The sequence below is a fragment of the Panthera uncia genome, chromosome F1 (genome assembly GCF_023721935.1).
Source record: "Panthera uncia isolate 11264 chromosome F1, Puncia_PCG_1.0, whole genome shotgun sequence".
NCBI classification, from domain to species: Eukaryota; Metazoa; Chordata; class Mammalia; order Carnivora; family Felidae; genus Panthera; species Panthera uncia.
In genome coordinates this window covers 61,702,897-61,725,652 of record NC_064813.1, presented here as the reverse complement: position 1 = coordinate 61,725,652, position 22,756 = coordinate 61,702,897, and the positions used below count along the sequence as shown (strand labels likewise).

The window sequence follows — 22,756 nt, the reverse complement described above, 5'->3', positions numbered from 1 at the left end:
GAATCTGTAGATTGCTTTACTTAGTGTGGACGTTTTAACTGTTAATTCTTCCAGTCCATGAGCACGGTATATCTTTCCATTTATTTGTCTTCATTTTCTTTAGTCCGTGTCCTCTAGTTTTCAGAGTACAGGGTTTTACCTCCTTAGTTTACATTTATTCCTAGGTGTTTTATTCTTCTTGATGTAATTGTAAGTGGGATTGTTTTCTTAATTTTTTTCTGATAGTTTGTTATTAGCATATAGAAACGCAACCAACTTAATTTTGTATCCTGCAACTTTACCGAATTCATTAATTCTAATAGATTTTTGGTAGAATCTTTAGAGTTTTCAATATGTAATATTGTCATCTGCAGATAGTGACAGTTCTGCTTCTTTCCAACTTGGATTGCCTTTTATTTCCTTTTCTTGCCTAATTGCTGTGGCTAGGACTTCCAGTACTATGTTGAATAAAAGTGGTGAGAGTGGGCATCCCTGTCTTGTTCCTGATCTTTGAGGAAAAGCCTTAGCTTTTCCCCATTGAGTGAGTGATGCTAGCTGATGGTGTGTTGTATATGACCTTTATTATATTTAGATATGCTCTTTCTATACCTGCTTTGTTGAGTGTTTTAATGCATCTATTGAGATACGATTTTTACCTTTAATTGTGTTAATGTGGTGTATCATGTTGATTGAGTCATGGATGTTGAACCATCCTTGCTTGCATCCCTGGAATAAATCCCACTTGATTGTGGCATGTGATCATTTTAACATATGATTGGATTCAGTTTGCTAATATTTTGTTGAGAATTTTTACGTCAATGTTCATCAGAGACATTGGCCTATAATATTCTTTTCTTATGTTGCTTTTGTCTGGTTTTTGGCATCAAGGTAATGCTGGCCTCGTAAAATGAGTTTAGAAATGTTTCTTCCTCCTCAGTATTTTGGGATAATTTGAGGATAAGTACTCTTTCTTAAATGCTTGGTAGAATTCACCTGTGAAACTGTCTTCTGCTGGATTTTTGTTTGGGGAGAGTTTATAATATTAAGCTGTTGATTCAATTTCATTACTTGTAATTGTTCTATTCAGGTTTTTTATTTTTGAGAGAGAGAGAGCATGAGTAGGGGAGGGGCAGAGAGAGAGGGAGAGAGAGAATCTTAAGCAGGCTGCACACTCGGCGCAGAGCCTGACATGGGGCTTGATCTCATGACTGTGAGATCATGAGCTGGGCTGAAGCCAAAAGTCAGATACTTAACCACCTGAGCCACCCAGGCATCCCAAACTCAAGAGTAGATTTTCTAAATATTTGTGATTCAGTCTTGGAAAGTTTTGTGTTTCTGGCATTATTTCTTTTAGATTTTCCAATTTGTTGGTGTATAATTGTTCATAGGAGTTTCTTAGGATTCTCTGTATTTCTATGGTATCAGTTGTTAACTTCTTTCGTGTCTGATTTTATTTGGGCCATCTTTTTTTCTTGATGAGTTTGACTAGAGGCTTATCAATTAGAAGAAAAAAACTTTTACATTGTTCTATTATTTTTTTAAATCTCGACTTCATTTATTTCCTCTCTCATCTTTCCTTCCTTCTGCTAACTTTGGGCTTTGTTTGTTCTTTTTCTAGTTCCTTTAGGTGTGAAGTTAGATTGTTTATTTGGGATTTTTCTTGTTTCTTGAGGTATGTATACCTGTATTGCTATGAATTTCCCTCTTAGAACTGCCTTTGCTGCATCCCATAGATTTTGGAAAGTTGTGTTTCTATTGCCTTGTGTCCCAAGGTATTTTTAAATTTTTTCTTTGATTTCTTCATTGATTTACTGGATATTTAGTAGCATATTTAGTCTCCACTTATTTGTAGGTTTTTTTTTTCAAATTTTCTTACTGTAATTGATTTCTAGTTTTGTACTACTGTGGCCAGAAAATATGCTTGCTTGGTAAGATTGCAGTCTTCTTGAATTTATTGAGACTTGTTTTGGGGCTGAACATGTGATCTATCCTGGAGAATGTTCCATGTACACTTGAAAATGTTGATTCTTTTTTTAAAAAAATGTTTAAAAATTAACATTTATTCATTTTTGAGAAACAGAGAGAGAGCACTAGTGGAGTTGGGGCCCAGAGAGAAAGGGAGACACAGAATTCGAAGCAGGCTGCAGGCTCTGACCTATCAGTCTTGATCCCGACACAGGGCTCGAACTCAGGAGATCATGACCTGAGCTGAAGTCGGACAGTTAACTGACTGAGCCACCAGGCGCCTGATTTTTAAGTTTTTTTAAATGTGTATTTATTTTTTAGAGAGGGAGAGGGAGAGGGAAGGAGGGCACACAAGTGGGGGAGGGGCAGAGAGAGTGGGAGACACAGAATCAGAAACAGGCTCCAGGCTCTGAGCTATCAGCTCAGAGCCTGATGCAGGGCACGAACTCAGGAACCACGAACCACGAGATCATGCATGACCTGAGTTGAAGTCAGACACTTAACTGAGTTACCCAGGCACCCCTTGAAAATGTTTATTCGGAAGGGAGGAAGGGAGGGAGGGAGGGAAGGAAATGTGTATTCTTAAGTTTTAAGTCCATTTGGTCTAATAAGGCCAATGCTTTTGTATTGATTTTTCTGTCTGGGTGATCTGTGGTTATAAGTAGGATATTAAAGTCCCCTACTATTACTGGCAGCTAGATAGGCACGGGCCAGGCGTCCCTGGGAGTGCCATGCTGGGGTTACCCTGGGGGGATGGACAGCTGGAGCTGGGGTGGCCCTAGCAGGCTGGCCCTGTTCTCACCTGAGCTATTGTGATTTGATGGGGGGAGACATAAAAAATGGCACTGGCTGGCACCTCCAGCCATGTCTCCCTCTCCTGCCGTTCTCTGTGTGGTCCTTCTGTTGCTTATTGTGCAGAAGCTGTTCAACCAATCCTCAGTTCTTCCTTAGGAGGAATTGCTCTATATGTGTAGATTCAGTGTGTCCATGGGAGGACATTGAGTTCAGGGTCTTCCTATGCCGCCATCTTGGACTGCCAATATTTTAAAGGTTTTAAATATTTTAAATTCTGCTTTTGCAACACTCCAGGAAGTTATGGAAGGGAAGAAGCCCCGTTTTCTTCTGTAGTCCCTCACAGTTTAAAGCACTCAGTGAATGTTGACTGACAGTTTTGTAACCCATCATATGTTGTCCATGTTCCTTTAGAAAATGCTCCCTAGGTCTAATTGGATACGGCCTAATTATGGTCTGGGACCTAATGTTTATAAGAGTCGGTAACAGCACCTGGCCTGTAATCAGTGCTCAAATACTGGTGAATGAATGAATGGATCAATGTAGGTTACAAATTGAGTTTGGTTTCTCAGATAAAGGTACTCTCCATGATCTGATGAAACCACAGACCTTCCCTTTTCTCCTCATGCTCATCCTTCTTTTTTTAAATGTTTGTTTATTTATTTTGAGAGAGCATGCATGTATGCGAGTGGGGAAAGGTCACAGAGAGAGGGAGAGAGAACAAGCAGGCTCCGTGTTATCAGTGTGGAGCCTGATGCGGGGCTCAATCTCCTCAATCATGAGATTCAAGACCTATTCATGTTCCTCCCTCCTCCTCCTTCCTCCCCCCTCCTCCCTCCCTCTCCTCCCCCCTTTCCTCCCCTCCTCCTCCTTCTTTTTTTAATGTTTATTTATTTTTGAGAGAGAGAGAGAGAGAGAGAGAGAGAGAGAGAGAGGGGGGGAGGGGCAGAGAGTGAGGGAGACACAGAATCCAAAGCAGGCTCCAGGGTCTAAGCTGTCAGCACAGAGCCCGACACGGGGCTCGAACTCACAAACCATGAGATCATGACCTGAGCCAAAGTCGGATGCTAAACCGACTGAGCCACCCAGGCGCCCCCATGCTCATTCTTCTTAACCCACATGTTCCCATCACTCCTTCCCCAAGAGTGATACCATTTGGTCCCATCTGTCTTTTGTCTGTAGACAACTCCCGAGTTACAGTGCTAGCCCTGTTCTCTCCGGCCCATCAGGCCTCACCTGTTTCCTGTCGTTTGCTGCTCTTCTCTACTAAATGTCCTCCTGGCATCTCAGACGTGCCCGAGACTCTCCACTTGAGGGCTGCGTGGCTTGCCCCTCACTTCCTGACGTTTTTACTCAGAGATCACCTTCTAGGAGAGGCGCCCTGGGCACCGTGTCTAAACCCGCATGCCCCTCCCCACCCACCACACTCGCTAACCTCCTTCCGTGCTTTTGTTTTCCTCCGTAGTACTTATTTAACATTCTGTATACTTTCTGTCTCTGCCTCCTCTCTCATTTTATAAGAACTAAGCTCTGTGAGGACAGGAATTTCTTTTCCTGTTTTGTTCACTCCTCCGTCCTCAGTGCCTGGCACGTGGTAGGAATTCAGTAAATGTCTGTTGAATCCATGACTATTTATGTACAATGTTCAGGCGTCATATATCGTATAGAAGAGGTAGTGACCAAGTCAGGTACTTGCACTGATGCATACTGTCCCCGAGAGCAATTGCTAGAAATGCAGACTGATGCCAATGTGTGCTGACGGTGATCAGATTCCAAGAGTGGTTCTGGCACCGGTGATGTGATTTTCTGAGATGAACCCTTTTTTTTTAATGTATGTATTTATCTTGAGAGAGAGAGAGAGTGCCGGGGGAGGGGCAGAGAGAGAGAGGGGCGAGAGAGAATCCCAAGCAGGCTCCATACTGTCAGTGCAGAGCTCGACACGGGGCTTGAATCCACGAACCATGAGTTCGTGATCTGAGCCGAAGTCAGACGCTTAACCAACTGAGCCACCCAGGCGTCCATGAGATGAACAGTTCTCGAGTTCAGAAAGAAACGATAGTCCCAGCATAGTGGGGTAGTTATAAGAATGTATTCTGAAGCCACACTGCCTAGTAAACCAGTGAGGTTCTGTCTTGATTAATATAGTAATAATAAGGTGGGTTTTTTTTTTTAACCTACGTGAAGATTGCACGAGATGTGGGACTATCCCTGTGCCTTGCAGATTGTCCAGCATCCTGACCTCTGCCCCCTGAATTCTAGTAGTTTATTTTTGAGAGAGACAAAGACAGCACAAGTAGGGAAGGGCAGAGAGACAGAGAGAGGGAGAATCCCAAGCAGGTTCCGCACTGCCGGCACAGAGCCCAATGTGGGGCTCAAACCCACGAAGCCACGAGATCATGACCTGAGCTGAAACCAAGAGCCGGACACTTGACCGAGCCCCCCCAGGGGCCCCCCAAGTTCTGGTTTGTCTTACAGCTAAACATGATATTGCTCCCTCCCCCCGGGTCTCCCTATCTTTGGACACTCCCAGCCCAAAGTTCTGCCCGCCCCCCCACTGCTTTTAGTTTCTTCAGGCAGAGGGCAGACATGGGGGTTGCAAGGAGCTCTTTTGCTTGTCCGTGTTCCTTCCGTCTCCAGAAAGACTCTTCAAGTCGGAAGTACCTACTGTGTTTCCATCCGTAGTGTGACTGTTAGGGTCCTTCCCAGCTGAGCGGGGAGAGGTTCTAGCTGCCCCACCTTCGGAAGTGCCAGTCATTTCTTAAAGGAGCCAAAGCTCTTTTCTGTAAGTATTTTGACACAGTTCAATTAAGTAGAACATTTATATATTGGGTATGAAGAAAAAGGTCAGTGGCGGAGTTCTCGTGGAAGGTTTCTAACAAGTGGGACTTGAAATGGACCTTAGAGGATTAATAGAACTCGGAGAGAGAATTTGGGTGAGAAAGAGCAGAAAGGGCATTTTTTCCAAATAGAGGAAAAAATACCGACAGAGATACAATGCATGGTGTGTTGGGATGGTCAAAACCAGGACTCGAGTTGAAAATTGGCGATAAGATGGACCAGGCGTAGTGGCCCCAGCTTATGGGAGTTCTTGGGAGCCGCCATGCCGCGTGACCTTGTGCCGCTTCACTGTTCATTGTATTCCCTTCCCTCCCCTCCTTCCCTCCCCACCTCCTCCCCTCCCCTCCCGTGTCTCCCCTTTTGGACTTCCTTCCGTATTTTTCCTTTTGTTTGTTTTGCTTGAAGGTATCTCTTGTGGTCTGTGAATTGGCGGATTTTTATCTACTGTCCATGCAACCCCCCCCCCCCCCCCAACCCCACTGGGTTCAGGCACAGATACCGACAGCCTGTCGCTGCCTGTCACCAGCTTAGCTTACACGGAGCCAACTACCTCTTGTTAGGATTAGTGTCTGATCCCGAATAGAAATCTGTTTTATGACACATGCTCCTTTGCAAAGCATTGAAGTCTTGTGACTTCTTAAAATTAAACTTCCTGTGAAACGTCTGCATCTTTAAATTCTGTTTATGGTCAAGGTTCTGGCGTGGGTTAGCCACCACCCAGCTGACAGTCTCCTTCCTGGCAGGCCGTTCTCGGTTATTGTGCGTTTACAGGCTGTTCAAAATTCCACATTGCCTGGAGTTTTTCCACCTCCAGGGTCCAGGCACATCTGCTGCTTCCTCAACCCTTCTGAGCTTTCAGAATCACATTTTAGCATTCGTATCTGAAGCCCTTCATTCCTTTTCCTTTTTATGTGGCTGATGAATTTTGTATTCGAAGTATCCTTTTTTTTTTTCTACACCTTTTTCCTGACTCAGATCAGGGTTTCGTCTCATTCTCCTGCTTACTTCAGAAGGCCCGGGACGGAAAAGGGCTTTCGTCACCTGTGCGGTAGCCACATGTTTGCTGAGAGGTGACGGAGAGCGAGCCCTTAACCTCTCGTTCCATGCCGTTCCTTTTGGGCCAGCTTTCCCCGAACAGTCCAGGTCTTTTTTTTTTATTAAGTACCCCAAAACAGCTTAGCCGTCCTGTCACGTATCTCGGCTCTCGGCTGTCCTGTCACAGGCTCCTGCGCTTGACGCTCTTTGTACGAGGGCGCTGCGCGTGGACGGCGGGGACCTGGCCCGCAGTGGAGGTGAGGCGTCTGTTACTCACACTGAGGCGCGAATCATGGGCAACAGTTGAAGACGCTGGCCTTTCAGGGACGATGAGTTATCGACCACACTCACAGCCTTGGAGTGAAAGGTAACAGGAGCCTCACCTGCCCTTTCGAGGGGACTTTCAGAGCCTCTCTGCTGCTCCTGCAAGTGTACCGCGTGAACACACGCCCGACAGCCCAGGCGAGGGGTCCCGAGTTACCATACGCTGTTTCCCAGTCCGTCCTCCTTTAATTAAAATAGTCAGAACCTAACCAGTAGTGGTGAGATGCAGGGGTGAGTACTGAAACGCCCAGAGAACTCTTTACTGAGTCCCACGGAGTGGATAGAAGATTATGCTGTGGCCCCTCGACTGTCGTGCAGAGGTTCGGGTAACCTGGGGCTCCTCGCGGCAGGTCACTTCACGCCCGGAGACCCCAGGTTGTCACTCAGAAGGGGCTTCTTGAATTCGGCTCAAGGCATTCCCATCCTCCCTGGTGGCCTTCCGATGGCACTCATCGTTTCCTTGCCCCAGAAGTCGTTGCTTCCAGAAAGGAGTAAAGAACCGAACCCGTCTTTATGGCCGCCTAGACCATCCTTCGTCGGAGTCTTCCGGCTGGGCTTAAGGCGGCAGTGCCGTTGCAGCCATGGCTGGGGACTCCCGGGTTTGGGGGCCAGGCCACAGCTTGACTTTTCCCTCAAGGCATCTGAGCTTCTGTCACCAGGTCCTCCGTTTCCTCTCAGCACTTAAGGTATCAGGGAAATCAGTTATCGGTGTGAACCACCACAGGCACACGGGCTGTAGTGACTTTTGCAGGTGGCTTGGGCCATGTACGAGGGAACCTACTCCTGATCTCAAAATTGTCATCTGGATCCCACATTAATCCAGAAAAGCAGTAAAAATTAATAATGTATGTTACATGTCTCTAACACATGTGCTTTCCGTTATCTGGGCACGTATGCCCCAGCGTGCACGTGAGCATGCCTGCACCCCCTGCAACACACACAGTTTTTCTGAAATGGGGAGTAACTGTGGTTCCAAAAGGAAACGATTGGTGTGACCCCTTGAAATCTGAGCCCAGCCGCACATTCCAAATGAAATGGCTCCAAATGCACGGGCAGGTTGTCTGTCTTCAGAGAGCCGCAGCTGCCCGAGAAGCGGGGAAAGAAAGCGCTTTGGTAGGAAACGTTGGCTAACTTGTAGGCATTCGGATTTAATTCTCTGAAGATGAGCAAACGACTTCCACAAGGTGGTCATATAGGAAGATCCCGACTCCCCTCCTCCCGCACACACCTACAGCTGCCTCTGGAAAGTTTCCCTCTGCTTCTCCCCGACAAAGGGTAGAAAGACCCCATCCGGACGGGTGAGAGAGGCAGAGAGACGCAGGGGTGCCAAAACCCCGTCCCCGGCACAGCGACGCACAACAGGGAAGGAGCTCACCAGCCCGCGGCCTCTGCCCGGGGAGCAAGGGGTCGGCGCCCCACATCAGGCCCCGCGAGTCCTGCACTGGAGAGACAAGCCCAGAACGTCCGGCTTATTAGGAAGTGAACGGGGCTGGTTATCCAAAGAACCCAAAGGACTGTAGAAACCGAGGTCCCCTTTCAGAGAGCTTGCCTGCAGCCTCACTCACCCCGACCCAGTGCACAGACAGCAGTTTGACAAGTGCTTAGACTAGATAAGAAGGAAATTCACTTGCCGATCTAAAAGCAGCAGCTGGAGGGGAGACGGTCGAAACTCTCCAGGAGGAGAGGCACTGGTGAGGCCAGTTTTGCACCCGCCACCCCCCCCCCCCCCCCCCCCCACCAGCACGCAGGGAGGAGACCATCCTGCTGCCTCGCTGCAGCCAGAAAGTGCCTGTAGGCAGGTGCCGCACTCCCCTCTCCCTGGCAGCTGAGCGCAGCATTGCCCCACCCCCAGCCGGTGCTCCGGCACAGGAAGGTGCCCTCCTGCTGCAGTCCTGATGCCCACAGGGGGGCTCATCTTCCGGCTGCCTTTCTGAAGCCGGCGAGCATGCCACGCCCCATACACTCTCCACCTGCCTAGTTGAAGTCAGCAGGTAGGCACAGTCTACACGGTGTTGCCCTTGGTTGCCTGGCCCTAGTGCCAGGGGGGCTGCCGTTCCTGAGCTCCATAGGAAGGTAACAGTGGAGAATACAGTTCCTGGCGGGCCACCACCCCTAGAGCACTGCACAGACAGCAGTCTCCCTGGGGAAAAGGCCAGCTACCCTCGAGCTCCTGCCTGGGCAGTAGGCTTCAGGTTGCCCACACAGGGAGAGGCTGATAAGGTGCTCCCGGGGAACGTAAGCCAGGGAGATACCTCTGTGTCCACTCCCCTGGCCTCATGACAGATCTATAAGACCTCCCAGAAAGGAGATTATTCGTTCATCTGGAGCCCCACTTGTTAAAACTGTTGCCCAGGTGACACCTCCAGATCTCCTGGTCTGGCGGCCAGCACAGGGATTACGACTGTCTCTTTGCATACCTTTTCTTTTTCTTTTTTTTTTTTTTTTTTAAGAGGGGGGTGGGGCGCCTGAGTGGCTCAGTCGGTTGAGCATCCGACTTCAGCTCAGGTCATGATCTCACGGTCTGTGAGTTCGAGCCCCTCGTTGGGCTCTGTGCTGACAGCTCAGAGCCTGGATCCTGTTTCAGATTCTGTGTCTCCCCCTCTCTCTGCCCCTCCCCCACTCACGCTCTGTCTCTCTCTGTCTCAAAAATAAATAAAAACATTAAAAAAAAAAAAGAGAGAGAGAGAGAGAGAGGGGGGAGAGGGCCAGAGAGAGAGAAAGAAAATCCTAAGCAGTCTTCGCCCTGACATAGGACTTGATCCCACAATCATGAGATCATGACCAGAACTGAAATCAAGAGTTGGACACTCAACTGACTGAGCAGCACACTTTAAAAGCTCTTGGCCTGAGGAATTTCACTTTTAACTTCCTGAACTCGGTGTTAAATGAGATTCCTCCCCTGGGAACACTGACAGGTCTTGGCACACTTTCAACAACAGGGACACATCAAGAATAAATCAGGTGGTGTAGACTGTCCCAAAGGTTCAAGAGATAATCATGAACCAGGGCAAAGTTGAATGAGAAGCTTCATCACCTACAGAGGCCAATCCTTCAAGATTGAGAGAGAGAGAGAGAGAGAGAGAGAGAGAGCTGCTTTGTCTAATACATAGAAACACACGGGGAATCAAACAAAATGACACAGAGAAATATGTTCCAGATGAAAGAACAAGACAGAACCTCAGAAAAAGACTTTAATGATACAGAGGTTCAGAAATCTGATAAAGAATTTAAAGTAGTAGTCAATAAAGGTGATTGCCGAACTCAGAGGAAGAATGGATGAACACAGTGAGAACTTCATCAGAGAGAAAGAAAATATAAGATAGGACCAAACAGAAGTCAGAGACCTGAAGAGAAAAATAACTGAGCCGAAATATGCTATAGGGGTTCAACAGCAGGCAGAGTAACACATTAAAAGGCTCAGTGAGCTGGAAGACAAGGCAGTGGGACTCATCCAGACTGAGAAGCCGAAAGAAAAAAGAATTCTTTTAAATGAAGAGACCTTAAGGGACCAAAAAGACATAAAGTAGAATTACATTCACATTATAGGGTTCCCAGAAGGAGAAGAAAGAGAGAGGCAGAAAATTCCCCTAACCTGTAGAGGGAAACAGACCTCCAGATCCAGGAATCCCAGAGAGTTCCAAGCAAGATGAACCCAAAGAGATCCACACCCAGACACGTTATAATTATAATTAAAATACTTAAAGACAGAATCTTAAAAGCAGCAAGGGAAAAATAAATTGTTACATACAAGGGCAACCCATTAAGGCTATCAGATTTTCGAGCAGAAACTTTGCAGACCAGAAGAGACTGGCAGGATATATTCAAAGTGCTGGAAGGAAAAAACTTCCAACCACAGATACTCTACCCAGCAAGGTTATCATTCAGAATTAAAAGGAGAGATAAAGAGCTTTCCAGAGCTTTAGCTAAAGCTAAACCTTTCCAGAGCTTTCATCACTACTAAACCAGCCTTTCAAGAAATGTTAAAGGGACTTCTTTAAGCTACAAAGAAATGGCAGTGATTAATAACAAGAAAACCTGTGAAAGTAAAAATCTCACGAGAAAAACTAAATCTGTAGTAAAAATAGTGGATTCATTCACTTACAAAGCTAGTATGGAGGTTAAAACACAAAATTAGTCAAATCAGGGGTGCCCGGGTGGCTCAGTTGGTTGAGTGTCAGACTTTGATTCAGGTCATGATCTCGCAGTTTGTGGGTTCGAGCCCTGTGTGGGGCTCTGTGCTGACAGCTCAGAGCCTGGAGCCTGCTTCAGATTCCGTGTTAACCTCTCTGTCTGCCTCTCCCCTGCTCACGCTCTGTCTCTGTCTGTCTCTGCTGCTGTATTATGTTTATCCAGTACACCCAGAACACTCTCTAGGATAGATCACATATTAGGCCACAAAACAGATCAGTAAATTCAAGAAGGTTGAAATCCTTTCAAACATCTTTTCTGACCACAATAGTGTGAAATTAGAAATCAGTTATAAGAAAACTAGAAAAACTGCCAGTACATGGAGATTAAACAACACATTACTGAACAGCTGCTGGGTCATAGAAGAAGTCAAAAGGTGAAAATACTTAGAAACAATTGAAAACAAACACAAATACCACAAACTGTAAGATGAGCAAAAGTGAGGAGAGAAGTTCATAATGATACAAGCTCACCTCAAGAAACAAGATACATCTCAAACAATTGAACTTTACACTTAAAGAAACTAGAAGAAGAACAAACAAAGCCCAAAGTTAGTACATGGAAGGAGGTAAAGATCAGAGCCGAAATATATGAGATAGGAGACTAAAAGGATAATGGGAAAGATACCTGAAACTAAGAGCTGGTTCTTTGAAAAGATAAACAAAATAGACAAACCTTTAGCTAGACTCACCAGGAAAACAGAAGGCTCAAATAATGTCAGGAATGAAAGTTAAACTAATACCACAAAAATAAGAAGGATCGTAAGAGACTATTATGAACAATTATTTGACAATAAATTGGACAATCTAGGAGAAATGGATAAATTTATAGAAACAGAATTTTCCAAGACTGAACCAAACATAAAGAAATAGAAAATTTGAGTAGACCAATTATTAAGATTGAATCAGTAATCAAAAAACTTCCAAACAAACAAAAGCCCGGGGCAGATGTCTTCACTAGTGAATTCTACCAAACATTTGAAGATTTAATATCTATCCTTCTCAAACTCTTCCAAAAATTGAAGAGGAGGGAACACTTTAAACTCATTTTACGAGGCCAGCATTACCCTGATGCCCAAGCCAGACAAGGACACTACAAGAAAAGGAAATTATAAGACAACACCCCTGCTGAACACAGATGTAAAGATCTTGAACAAAATACTGGCAAACCCAATTCAGGAATACGTTAAAGTGATCATAGACTACAGTCAAGTGGGATTTATTCCAGGGATGCCAGTATGGTTCAACATCCACATTAATCAACATGATACACCGCATTTATAAAATGAAAGATGAACATCATATGATCGCCTCAAAAGATGCGGTAAAAAGCATTGGGCAGAATTAAACATCTGCTTATAAAAACTCTGAACAAAGTAGGTATAGAAAGAGCAGACTTCAACATAATAAAGGCCGTCCACAACAAACCTACAGCCAGCATCCTACTCAGTGGTGAAAAGCTGAAAGTTTTTTCTCGAAGACCAGGAACAGGACAAGGATGCCGACTGTCACCACTTTTATTCAACATAGTATTGAAAGTCCTCACCACTGCAGTTGGGCAGGAAACAAAGGCATACACATTGAAAAGAAATAGAACTGTCACTATTGGCAGACGACATAATACTGGGCCTAGAAAACCCTCAAGATTCCACAAAAAAAGGACTAGAATTAACGAATTCAGTGAAGTTGTAGGATACACAATCAGTAAACAAAAATCTGTTGTGTTTCTATACGTGAATAACGAACTATCAGAGAAATCAAGAAAATAATCCCAATTACAGTTACATCAAGGAGAATAAAATACCTCCAAGGAGGTGGAAGACCTTGCACTGGAAACTTTAAGACGTTAATGAGAGAAACTGAAGAAGAATCAGACAGATGGAAAGATGTTTCATACTTAGGGATTAGAAGAATTAACATTGTTAACTCTCCATACTAACCAAAGCAACCTACAAGTTTGGTGCCATTCGTATCAAAATGCCAATGGCATTTTTTCACAGAACTAGAACAAGTAATTCTACAATTTATGTGGAACCCCAGGAGACCCCGAATACTCAAAGCAATCTTGAGAAAGTCCAAAGCCAGAGGTACCACGCTCCCTTATTTTTAACTGTACCGCAAAGCCATAGTAGCCAAAGCAGTATGGTGCTGGCACAAAAACACGTGGGTCTGTGGAACAGGATCAAGAGCCCAGATACGAACCCTCATATATGGTCCGTTAATTTTTGACAAAGGAAGCAAGAATATACAATGGGGAAAAGACAGTCTCTTCAGTAAATGGTGTTGGGCAAACTGGACAGCTACGTGCAGAAGAATGAAACAGGGCCATCATTTTATACCATATACAAAAATTAACTCAACGTGGATTAAAGACTCGAAGACCTGAAACCATAAAACTAGAAGAAAACGTTAACATAAGTGGTAAACTCCTTGACGTCACCCTCGGTGATGTTTTTTTGGATCTAACTCCAAAGGCAAGAGAAACAAAAGCAAAAATAAGCAAATGGGGGGCGCCTGGATGGCTCAGTCAGTTAAGTGTCCGACTCTTTTTTTTTTTTTTTTTTTTAATTTTTTTTTCAACGTTTTTTATTTATTTTTGGGACAGAGAGAGACAGAGCATGAACGGGGGAGGGGCAGAGAGAGAGGGAGACACAGAATCGGAAACAGGCTCCAGGCTCCGAGCCATCAGCCCAGAGCCTGACGCGGGGCTTGAACTCACGGACCGCGAGATCGTGACCTGGCTGAAGTCGGACGCTTAACCGACTGCGCCACCCAGGCGCCCCAAGTGTCCGACTCTTGATCTCAGCTCGGGTCATGATCTCATGGTTCGTGGGTTCAGGCCACGTGTTGGGCTCCTCACTGACAGCACAGAGCTTGCTTGAGATTCTGTTTCTCCCTCTCTCTCGCTCTCTCAAAAAAAAAAAAAATTTTTTTTAGACACATATATATTTATACGTATGATGGAATAGTACTCAGCCATAGAACAAATGAAATCTTGCCTTTTGCAACAACACGGATGGACTTTAGTGGATGTTATGCTAAGTTAAATAAACAGACCCAAAAAGACATACTCCACTCATATGTGGAATCTAAAGAAATAAACGAAACCAAACCCAGACTCCTAGACAGAGAACAGACTGGTGATTGCCCGAGGGGGAGATGGGTTGGAGTGGGGAGCAAAACAGTAAAGGAATCCGGAAGTACAAACTTGTAGTTCTAAAACAAGTCGTGTGGCTTTCATGTACAGCATGGGGGAATGTAGTCAATAATATTGTGTTAGCTTCGGTGACACATGATAACTAGATGTACTGTGGTGGTGGCTTTGCAATGTATATAAATATCAAATCACCAAGTTGTGCACCTGAAACTAATATTTTATGTCCATTATACCTGTTTGTTTTTTTTTTAAGCTAAGCAAATTACTTAGTCACCGCATAGTGGCAGGACTCCTAAAATTGAAGTGTCCAGAGTGACGGTCTTAAAGAATAGGTAAGGTTAGTCAGTGCCCACAGTTCTTCTTCTCTAGTAAAGTGGGAAAGAAGGAAATCGGCTCCAAGTGTAATAGAAGACATTTGCAATACTTGTAATGAGAAATCAGTCATCCATGGAGACTGTGTTAAAAATTACAGCAGGTAACCAACCAAGAGAAGTGGAGGGATGGAATCTTCCATTAGCTTTGAAATAGACTAACATCTGCTCAAGGAACTTAAAGTTGATAGGTTATTAGATCCAGTAGTTTTCAACTTTCGGGAAGTCATAGACCCCATTGAGAATGTGATTGGGGCCCTTCTCCAGAAAAATAAGCACACAGAAGTTTGCATGCAATTTGAAGGAACGTATGGACTCCCTGAAGTCTGTACATTAGACCCTAATTTCAGACGCCCTGGATTAGCGCATTTCTGTAAATCGTAACCTGTGACACACTCCATGGCTCAGTGTTCCCAAACATAACAATGCAATCTGAAGATCAGATGTCAGACTCTGGATTTCCCTCTAGATTAATAGTACTTGGCATACACAGTGTGAAAGTAAAACAAAAAAAGAAAAATTCTACTTTTAAATTCAATTCCTGGTCCTGGAGAAGCCCAGCGTGTAACTTCAAAAGTCACTGGTGGGCCGCGTATCATCTTCATAAACAGGTAGTAAGCTCGGCCCTTGCCCCGTCCCCCTCCCAGCTCCGGATTCACAGGGGAAACGCTAACGGACACGCAGGCGTGAATTCCGCACTCACAGCCTTCTGACTGCATTTCCGTGAATGTCCAGCTGGCCTCGGAAAGACTATCCGCTTACAGTTCCCTCACCGGTTTTATGCCCAAGTTTCATTGACCTCGAGTTGGAAAGCGAGTACCCAGAATTACCAACCGGGAAATGATTTGGCTCTCTCCCTAAAACAAAGAGTTTTCATCCTCTTAGGAAGTAAGAGCATGTGTCTGTATATGTTGAACTCATGATGAGTGTCACGTGTCAGGTAAGTGTGGCTCTGTGTGGTTTTCCTGTTCCCTCTGCAAATAGCCTCTAGTTTACCTGCAAGTCCTGTAGCACTCTCTCTAATCCCAAATGGGAAATGCACTCGTCTCTTGTACCAGGAATCAAGAACTCTGGAATGGGAGTCCCTTCACGCGGAAGGGGAGCGATGGGGACCTCTGGGCAAGGGCATCACTGTCCTGTCTACAGCTTGCCTTTCCCGTGCTTTATGCTGCTAAGGCAGACCTTTAAACTCGTAGCTGGGAATCTTAGCGAAATTAGAAACATGACTGATGAATGGGAGGCACGTAGTCTCGGCCCAGGTCTCCTTGCCACCCACACGATAGGTTTGTTCTTTGGACAGTTACCCGTTCCCACTGTTGAAGGGGAAGGGAGCGCTTCAGCATTCTTCCCTCCACCCGCCACAGAAATCTTCCTGTGATGTCTGTGGACAGAAGCTCTGGTGTTCACTCGGCCGCTGCTCCGAGACCTTACTGAACCGACGGAGGCGGCTTGGGAGCTGGAACCGAGGAGGACGGGCCGTCTCGGCACCCAGCCCGGCCGCGGCGCCGCTTGGTGACTGAGGGAGTCCCTCTGTTCCCTTGAAAGCGTATTGACAGTTCACAGCCGTTAAAGCTTGTCGATGTCTTTCCGGGACCGAAGCTGACGGCGGAATCGCACAGCCTGTTGAATACTGATTCCGTACGTGTATTCCTCCCGCAGAGAACGTGATCGACGGGCAGGATTACGAAGCGATGATGCAGATTGACTGTCAGGTGATGGACACCAGGATCCTGCACATCAAGAGCTCGTCCGTCCCTCCTTATCTCCGGGATCGGCAGAGGAATCGGACCAACCCCTTCTTTGGCCCCCCTCCTGCAGCCACGGAGGCAGCCCACGTCGTCAGCACCATCCCGGAGTCGTTACGGCAGTGACGTGGGGCTGCGTGGGGAAGCAGCGGGACTCTGCCGGACCGCAGAGCGGGGAGAGACGCTCCTCCCTGCCTGCTTGGTGGCGAGCACAGAGCCGCCTGGCGGTGGGGTTCAAGGGAGTGGCAAGAGCTGTCTTTCACCATCTGCGCTTCCACTCGGAAAGCACTGAAATTCAGACTCGGGGGAGACGGCCTTTCTCCAGTGGCAGCTGCCTCCCTGTCCTCCAGTGCCGCCTGGGGTGGACTGTTTCCTGCACGTTCTGAATTGCTGTCTCCTCTGTATTTCTGTTGGGTTTAAATAGTCATCTTTACAGTAAGATCCCCTTCCCTCCTCTGCCACTTCACTTCTTGATAAAGAGATTTTTATTTACAGCCGTGCAGCACGCCAAGTGTTTCCGCAGATGAGCGTTCCCGTCGACTTCATGCAGATCCGTTGCGGATATGGTGCTGATTGGAAAACAGATTTCGGAACCGGAACAGCCAAAAAAAACACCCCCCCCCCCCCAAAAGGTCAAAACAATGTGGAGCTTCAGGCAAAAGGGGGGAGAAAAAGACTCCCCATTGGGGAAGGTTGGTCTTTACCTGGGATTGTGGTTCAAACGGGACACAGGGAGGGTGGCAGGTTGGAGAGGACAAAACGCGAGAGCGAGGTGGGCCGTGGGAGGAGGGGCAGCTCTGCGAACACACACGTGGAAGACGCGGCAGGTTTCGATGCGATTGTTGGAGTTTAAGCTTAAGCCACAGCAGCCATCTATGCCGAGGCCGCTGAGCGTTAGCATCTGAGCCTGTACGCCCTCATTACGAGCCTGGTGCAGGTTCCTCAAGGACCCCGGGACAGACCCTTCACTTTTGCCGTGAATTCCCACCCACTACGCACCTTCTGCCGATAGGGACGTGAAGCAAACAGGTTTTCTTTTCTCTTGAGAACCGACAAGTACTTATTCCTTAAGACTATGCAGACAGGCGAGCTTGGATTCCTGTTTGGCCAGTGCCTCCCAGAACTCGGCAATAATTTTCAGCTTCTCCAGGGAAAAGACAGTGAAGGAATTCACTTCTTTGTCCTCCCATTTTAAAAAAAGAAGAAGAGATAGCCCTCCCACGTTCCTTTGTATCTTATTGTACTTTGACTGCTTTTCTTTTTCTCTCTGATGTTCTGCCTTCGGTTTCTCGACTGAGTCTTCCTTATTCTCGTCCTGCAAAACTTTGCAAACACTACTTCTCACCCTAATCGCCCGGGCCGCCTCTTCCTGCTAATCCTCCAGGGGACCGTGCGGCTGGGGCGTTGTCAGCCCGCACAGTCAGGCCTGGCTTCGAAATCTGAAGAATCGCTCAGGCTTCTGGCTCTGGACGGTGATGCCCCTCTGCCCGAGCTAGTTGGATGCTCTCCGAGGAAGTCAGTTTAACTTGCGCGTGCAGTGTGGGGGAGAAGCGCCCTGCTGCCTGGGTACCCGGCCGTCTGGAGTTGGCCGTGATAACGAGCCTCGCTCTGCCCCACGCACAAGCCTCCCAGAGTCCGGGGCCATATCCCGGCAGGGACTGTCTTCCTGGGATGCTCCAGTTGGAACGGGCACCAGGACGAGAGGGCCGTGCCAACGAGACCCGCAGGTCACAGGACCGTCTTCTCTTGGAGTCTCTTCTCCGTCCCCGTGCCTTCCGTCCGTCGTGCAGATCAGCTGAGAAAGCAGCGGTGGCCGCGGCCAGTGGGAAGGTGACCTCGTTCCCCAGCCCCCGGCCTGCCGGAGCTGCCCACCAGGGCGGCCTGCGCGTGCACCTCCCCGTCTGTCCCAGCTCTCCCTACCCGTCCGCCGGCAGGTGGCGGTCATGCCGTCGGCCCCCCCAAAGGCCTCTCCTCCAGGTGGACGTGCGGGAGGGACAGCAAGGAGTCATGACCTTCAGCGGCAGCCTGGGAGCCCCCCCCCCCCCCGCCACTCCCCCTGCTGACCCTCCAGCTCCTCGTGGTTTCCTGGCCTTGACTTGGTGTTTGGAGATGAGGGAGCGGGCTTCTCAGGGTGCGGTTTCAGGAAGCGAGCGAATGGCCGCTGACAATTGCAAAGAAGTATTCCACCGTCCGAGTTTCCATCAAACCCACTACTATGCCCTGGGCCCCACAGTGCTTTTGATCCAACACGTGTAAGGCTCCCGCCAGTGAGGGCTGTCGGGAAATAGCAAGCAGCTACACCTGATTCGTTAATACAGCAAGCTGGTGTTTTGGTTTAGTGTGTTGGTGAAATCGCCTCTGGGGGGTTGCAGCCAGGAGTTCTGCCCCCAGGATATATATGTGTACATATCATTTTAATTTATTTTTTAAGTGGGGTTTTGCAAGCTGGCAGGGACTTGGTTAAACTAGAGCGGGCAGTCCCCCCGGGAGGTACAGGACCCTGTTCCCCTGGGGCCGCCCCCGCTGCAGTCTTGGGAAGTGACGATGGGGACGGCCAGGAATGGTCCTTCACCTGGTGGCAAATCCCACGTTTTTAGGCTTTTAATGGAAGTAGGTGCTTCCCCGTGCGAACTACTGAGTCAGACGTAGGGGCTCCTTCCCCAGGGGGGGCGTTCAGCTCACTCAGAACAGATATGCAGCTGCATTACAGTAGTAGGTGTAGACGGCCTCTTTCCAAAGTGAGGATTTGTACAAGGATCATCTCGAATCCAGTGCTTGCCAGGCTTGTAGTTTAGAAGCTTTACGTTAGATTATTGAGTGTCAGGGTTTGTCTTTTCACAAGTAAACCAAAAAAATCTAAGAAAACTAACTTTTTTCTAAATGACTGCAGCCTCCCAACACCAAGTTGGCACGGCTTTGCCTTTTCTTGTTAGCAAGGAGTAGACACGGAGGTATTTGAAAGCAGCAATGTTCTATGAGTCATTCTTGAATGTTCTAAATAAACATTACTTAGAAACAGACAAGCAACTTGGGATTCAAACTGATTTTTCTATCATTTTTAAAGAGACACTGTCCCGACTAAACCTTCCTGGCTGGACCCTTCCTGCCGGGCAGGAGCCCGGTCATCATGGCAGTGACCCCGACAAGCAGCCGTCGCTGTGGCATTGGGAGTCCTGGACACTGGACAGCTGTCCAGCTCCTGCAACTTTTGCACTACTTTCTGGCTCTTGCCATTTTCCTAAAGCTCAGGTTGTGAAACTTGGCAGAAAAATAGCACAGGGAAAAACCCGTATTTGACTCCGCGACACTGAAAAGTTTCAAAGCAACTCCCACGTCAACTACCTATGAGGAGTGACCCCTTTTTTACTGACGAGCCAGAGTAAGACCCCCGTCCCCTCCAGTCCGACCTCCCGCAAGCTGTCCACCCAGGAACGCCCTCTCTCCACTGCGCACCGATGGGCCGACTCCGGGCTCCTGCAGCAGATCCGCGGGAACCGAAGCTCCAATGGAGCCTTTTATACTAGCCGCTGATTTATACGAACTAACCTCTCAAGTACGACTGCCGACGCCAGAATCGATAGATGCTTATTACCACCTGTGCACCCCACGCTCTTAACCAGAATGTTAGTTTTGCCCATCCCGAGTCATTCTAATCTACGGAAAGTAGGATCTTTGCTGCTAATATGAACACTAATTACGTACGTTAAAAACAAGAATAAAGCCTAAAGAAAGGAAATGTGAGAAATTTTCGTTTCTACCCCTAGTAACATTTGGGGAGGGGGCAGTTTCTGTGTCCCACCCCTCACCCCCCACTCCTAGGGGTTATGGTCAACTTTTTATTTTCTAGGAAAACAGGATACTGGACTGTGCAGAAGGATGTTGCTGCAGTCCAGACGGAAGTATGCACATAGCAGAAATGCTGTGTTCTGTTTCCCCCAAACAGAAATCGGAATGTATCCTGTTAACTTCTATTTTTAGTGACTAAGCTGAAAACAAAGTCTATTTTAGATAAGTCTAGAACTTTGAGCAGTGTGTTCTAAAAAGCTGTGTTACCTGTCGGGTTATCTGTCAGAATAATCCGTATAAAAAGAAGGACAGAGGCATCTTGATCGGGAAATTTGGTCCTGTGTGTGGATCGTGTCGTGGCTAGCCACTGGCGGATAACGGACACCAGTCTTGACATAACGGTTTGCTCACTTTAAGCATTAAAGGTGCAGCACATTAAAAGCCTCCATTATATTAGTTTGGGGAACCAAGGAGTAAATAAATCCTGGTCTGTCATTTGCCAAGGTCAACAAACAGCACACTGTGTTGCTTCTTGTCCCCAGTGCAGTTGGTGACCATTAATTAAACCCGGAGGCTTGAGACGGCCCCCACATGGGAACCCCAGAGAGATGAGCAGGTTGACTTTCACAGTGAATGCAGATTGGACCATTCCCCTCACCCTCGGCCCTAAATGCCAGGCCAGCCACCTGGATAAGAGATGAGGGGGACATAGAACGGTGGGTGAAAACCGCCACGTACATCTGGCCTTAAGACACCAATTACTTAGTTCTCATCACGTTGGCAAGTGTGGTGGGGCTGAGACCCGTGGTGCTTCACCCGAGCAGCCGTTAGGGCCTGAGGAGAGAGCGTTCACCAAGCCACATCAGCGGGTTTTCCTTCCAAGATCGTGTCCATGCTGAACAAAGAACAGGTTAAAAGACGAGGAACGGGCTACGATTCTCTCCAACAATAGTTACGTCGGTTCATGATGCGTAAATGACACCAGATTTATGTGCTTTTAAGCAAGTCTTTATAAGGCCATGCTTGTTCTTTGTCTAAGATTCAAATAAAGAATTTTTAAACCTGCCTTATTTTGTTCTGTCTAGACCAAGAAACAAGACCCCAAATGAATCTTCAGTGTTAAGTGATTAGTTATGAGAAGGGAAACCCAAAGGGTTCCGTGGCCTGTTCCCGTTTAGGTGGAAACAACAGAACGCTTTTCCTCTCTCCACCCCCACCCCCCGCGCTGCCCCCCCCAGCCTCGTTAAGTAAAAGTTTCCTTTATTGTGTCCAAATATTTCAACTACAATCTTACTAAGGAAAAAAACTCGCCTAAGAACTCACACTTTGTCCTACATCAACAAACTGGGTCACTCAATCCCATCAAAGGCCTCTTCCCGGTTTGGAGCGACAAGTGTCCCTGTGCATGGAGACAGTCGCTGAAAAGCGACGGCAGCGGGTCCATCCGGGGGTCGTTAGCGCAGGCGCTCACTGAGCACTCAGCATATGCTTCAGACGACACCTGAGGCTCGTCAGTCCTGCTGTCCTGTTTCGGTCCTCCCAACAACCCGGTCCCGATCGCGGCCACCTGACTAGGAAGCAGTGTAGCCAGTATTTGGACCCAGGCAGTCTGCTCTAGCACATGGATTCTCGGCCACCGTATTGTTTCACCTCTGGAGACACAGCTCCCATATAGGTCCTGCCCTGCAAGGCTCACAGTTGGCCTGTGAGGCCAGAGACGGAAACGCACAAAGTGATGTCAGGGTTCTCCTACGGGAAAAACTCCGTGTGGTTCCAAAGACATTCGACATTGGGCAAATGAGACCCAAGGCCCCTTTTCCACCGAGAAAGCAGACCCCGGAGGACGGGCTGAGCGGCAGAAAAGGGGGATCGAGCCACATGGCGCGGTGTCTGGGTGCTGGAGCTCCGGGAGAGGAGTCATGAGAGGGCTCCCTGGTGGCGGGAAGTCAAGAGGACTTTCACAAACCGTAGCACTAAAATGTAAATGCTCTTGGGGGCACCGGGGTGGCTCAGTCGGCAGAGCGTCCAACTTTGACTCGGCTCGTGATCTCACGGTTCGTGAGTTCAAGCCCCGCCTCAGACTGCTGTCAGTGCAGAGCCTGCTTTGGATGCTCTGTCTCTCTATCTCTCTCTCAAAAATTAATAAACGTTAAAGATAATTCATTAACTAATGTAAATGCTTTTTCTGCCCGAGCCTTCAGTAAAGCCTGCCGCACGCACGGCGCCGTGTCTGTGGTTCGGCGAGCGACGTGGCGGAGGGTGCGGCGTGGTGCGACCAGTGACAAGTGTGTACACGGGACAGCAGAGAATCCAAAACCGAGGAGTCCGTGAAGCCCCAGGGGTGAACAGGGAACCAGAACTTCGCCACCAAATCCTTACGGGGTTGTCCCCTGGGACCTCCCACTGTATGTGGGATTCGGGTTCCGGCCAAGTTTTGGATCTCGGAGGATAACCACGTGGCCACTCGCCCTGTTAGCCACAAAGGATGCGACCGGCAATGAAGAGAGGAAGAAACCGAGCCACGTGTCACGGGCAACGAGGGCGTTGAGGCGGGTTCGGGAAAGAGGGACGACAGCT

At 47.7% G+C, this 22,756-nt stretch overlaps 1 protein-coding gene across 4 annotated transcripts in view; it reads left to right on the top strand.

Annotated features, from left to right (window-relative positions):
- The window catches only part of ATF6 (activating transcription factor 6), a 198,685-nt gene extending 177,440 nt beyond the window's left edge, over positions 1–21,245 (top strand). For 3 of the 4 annotated variants that reach the window (XM_049635268.1, XM_049635270.1, XM_049635267.1), the window contains exon 16: positions 19,458–21,245. In XM_049635268.1, coding sequence (XP_049491225.1) covers positions 19,458–19,690 — 233 coding nt within the window. In that variant the 3' untranslated portion in view covers positions 19,691–21,245. Of the gene's footprint in view, positions 1–16,307; positions 16,888–19,457 lie in introns of those variants that run through there. The other variant, XM_049635269.1, reaches the window with a different exon arrangement.
- The last annotated feature ends 1,511 nt before the right edge of the window (positions 21,246–22,756 follow it).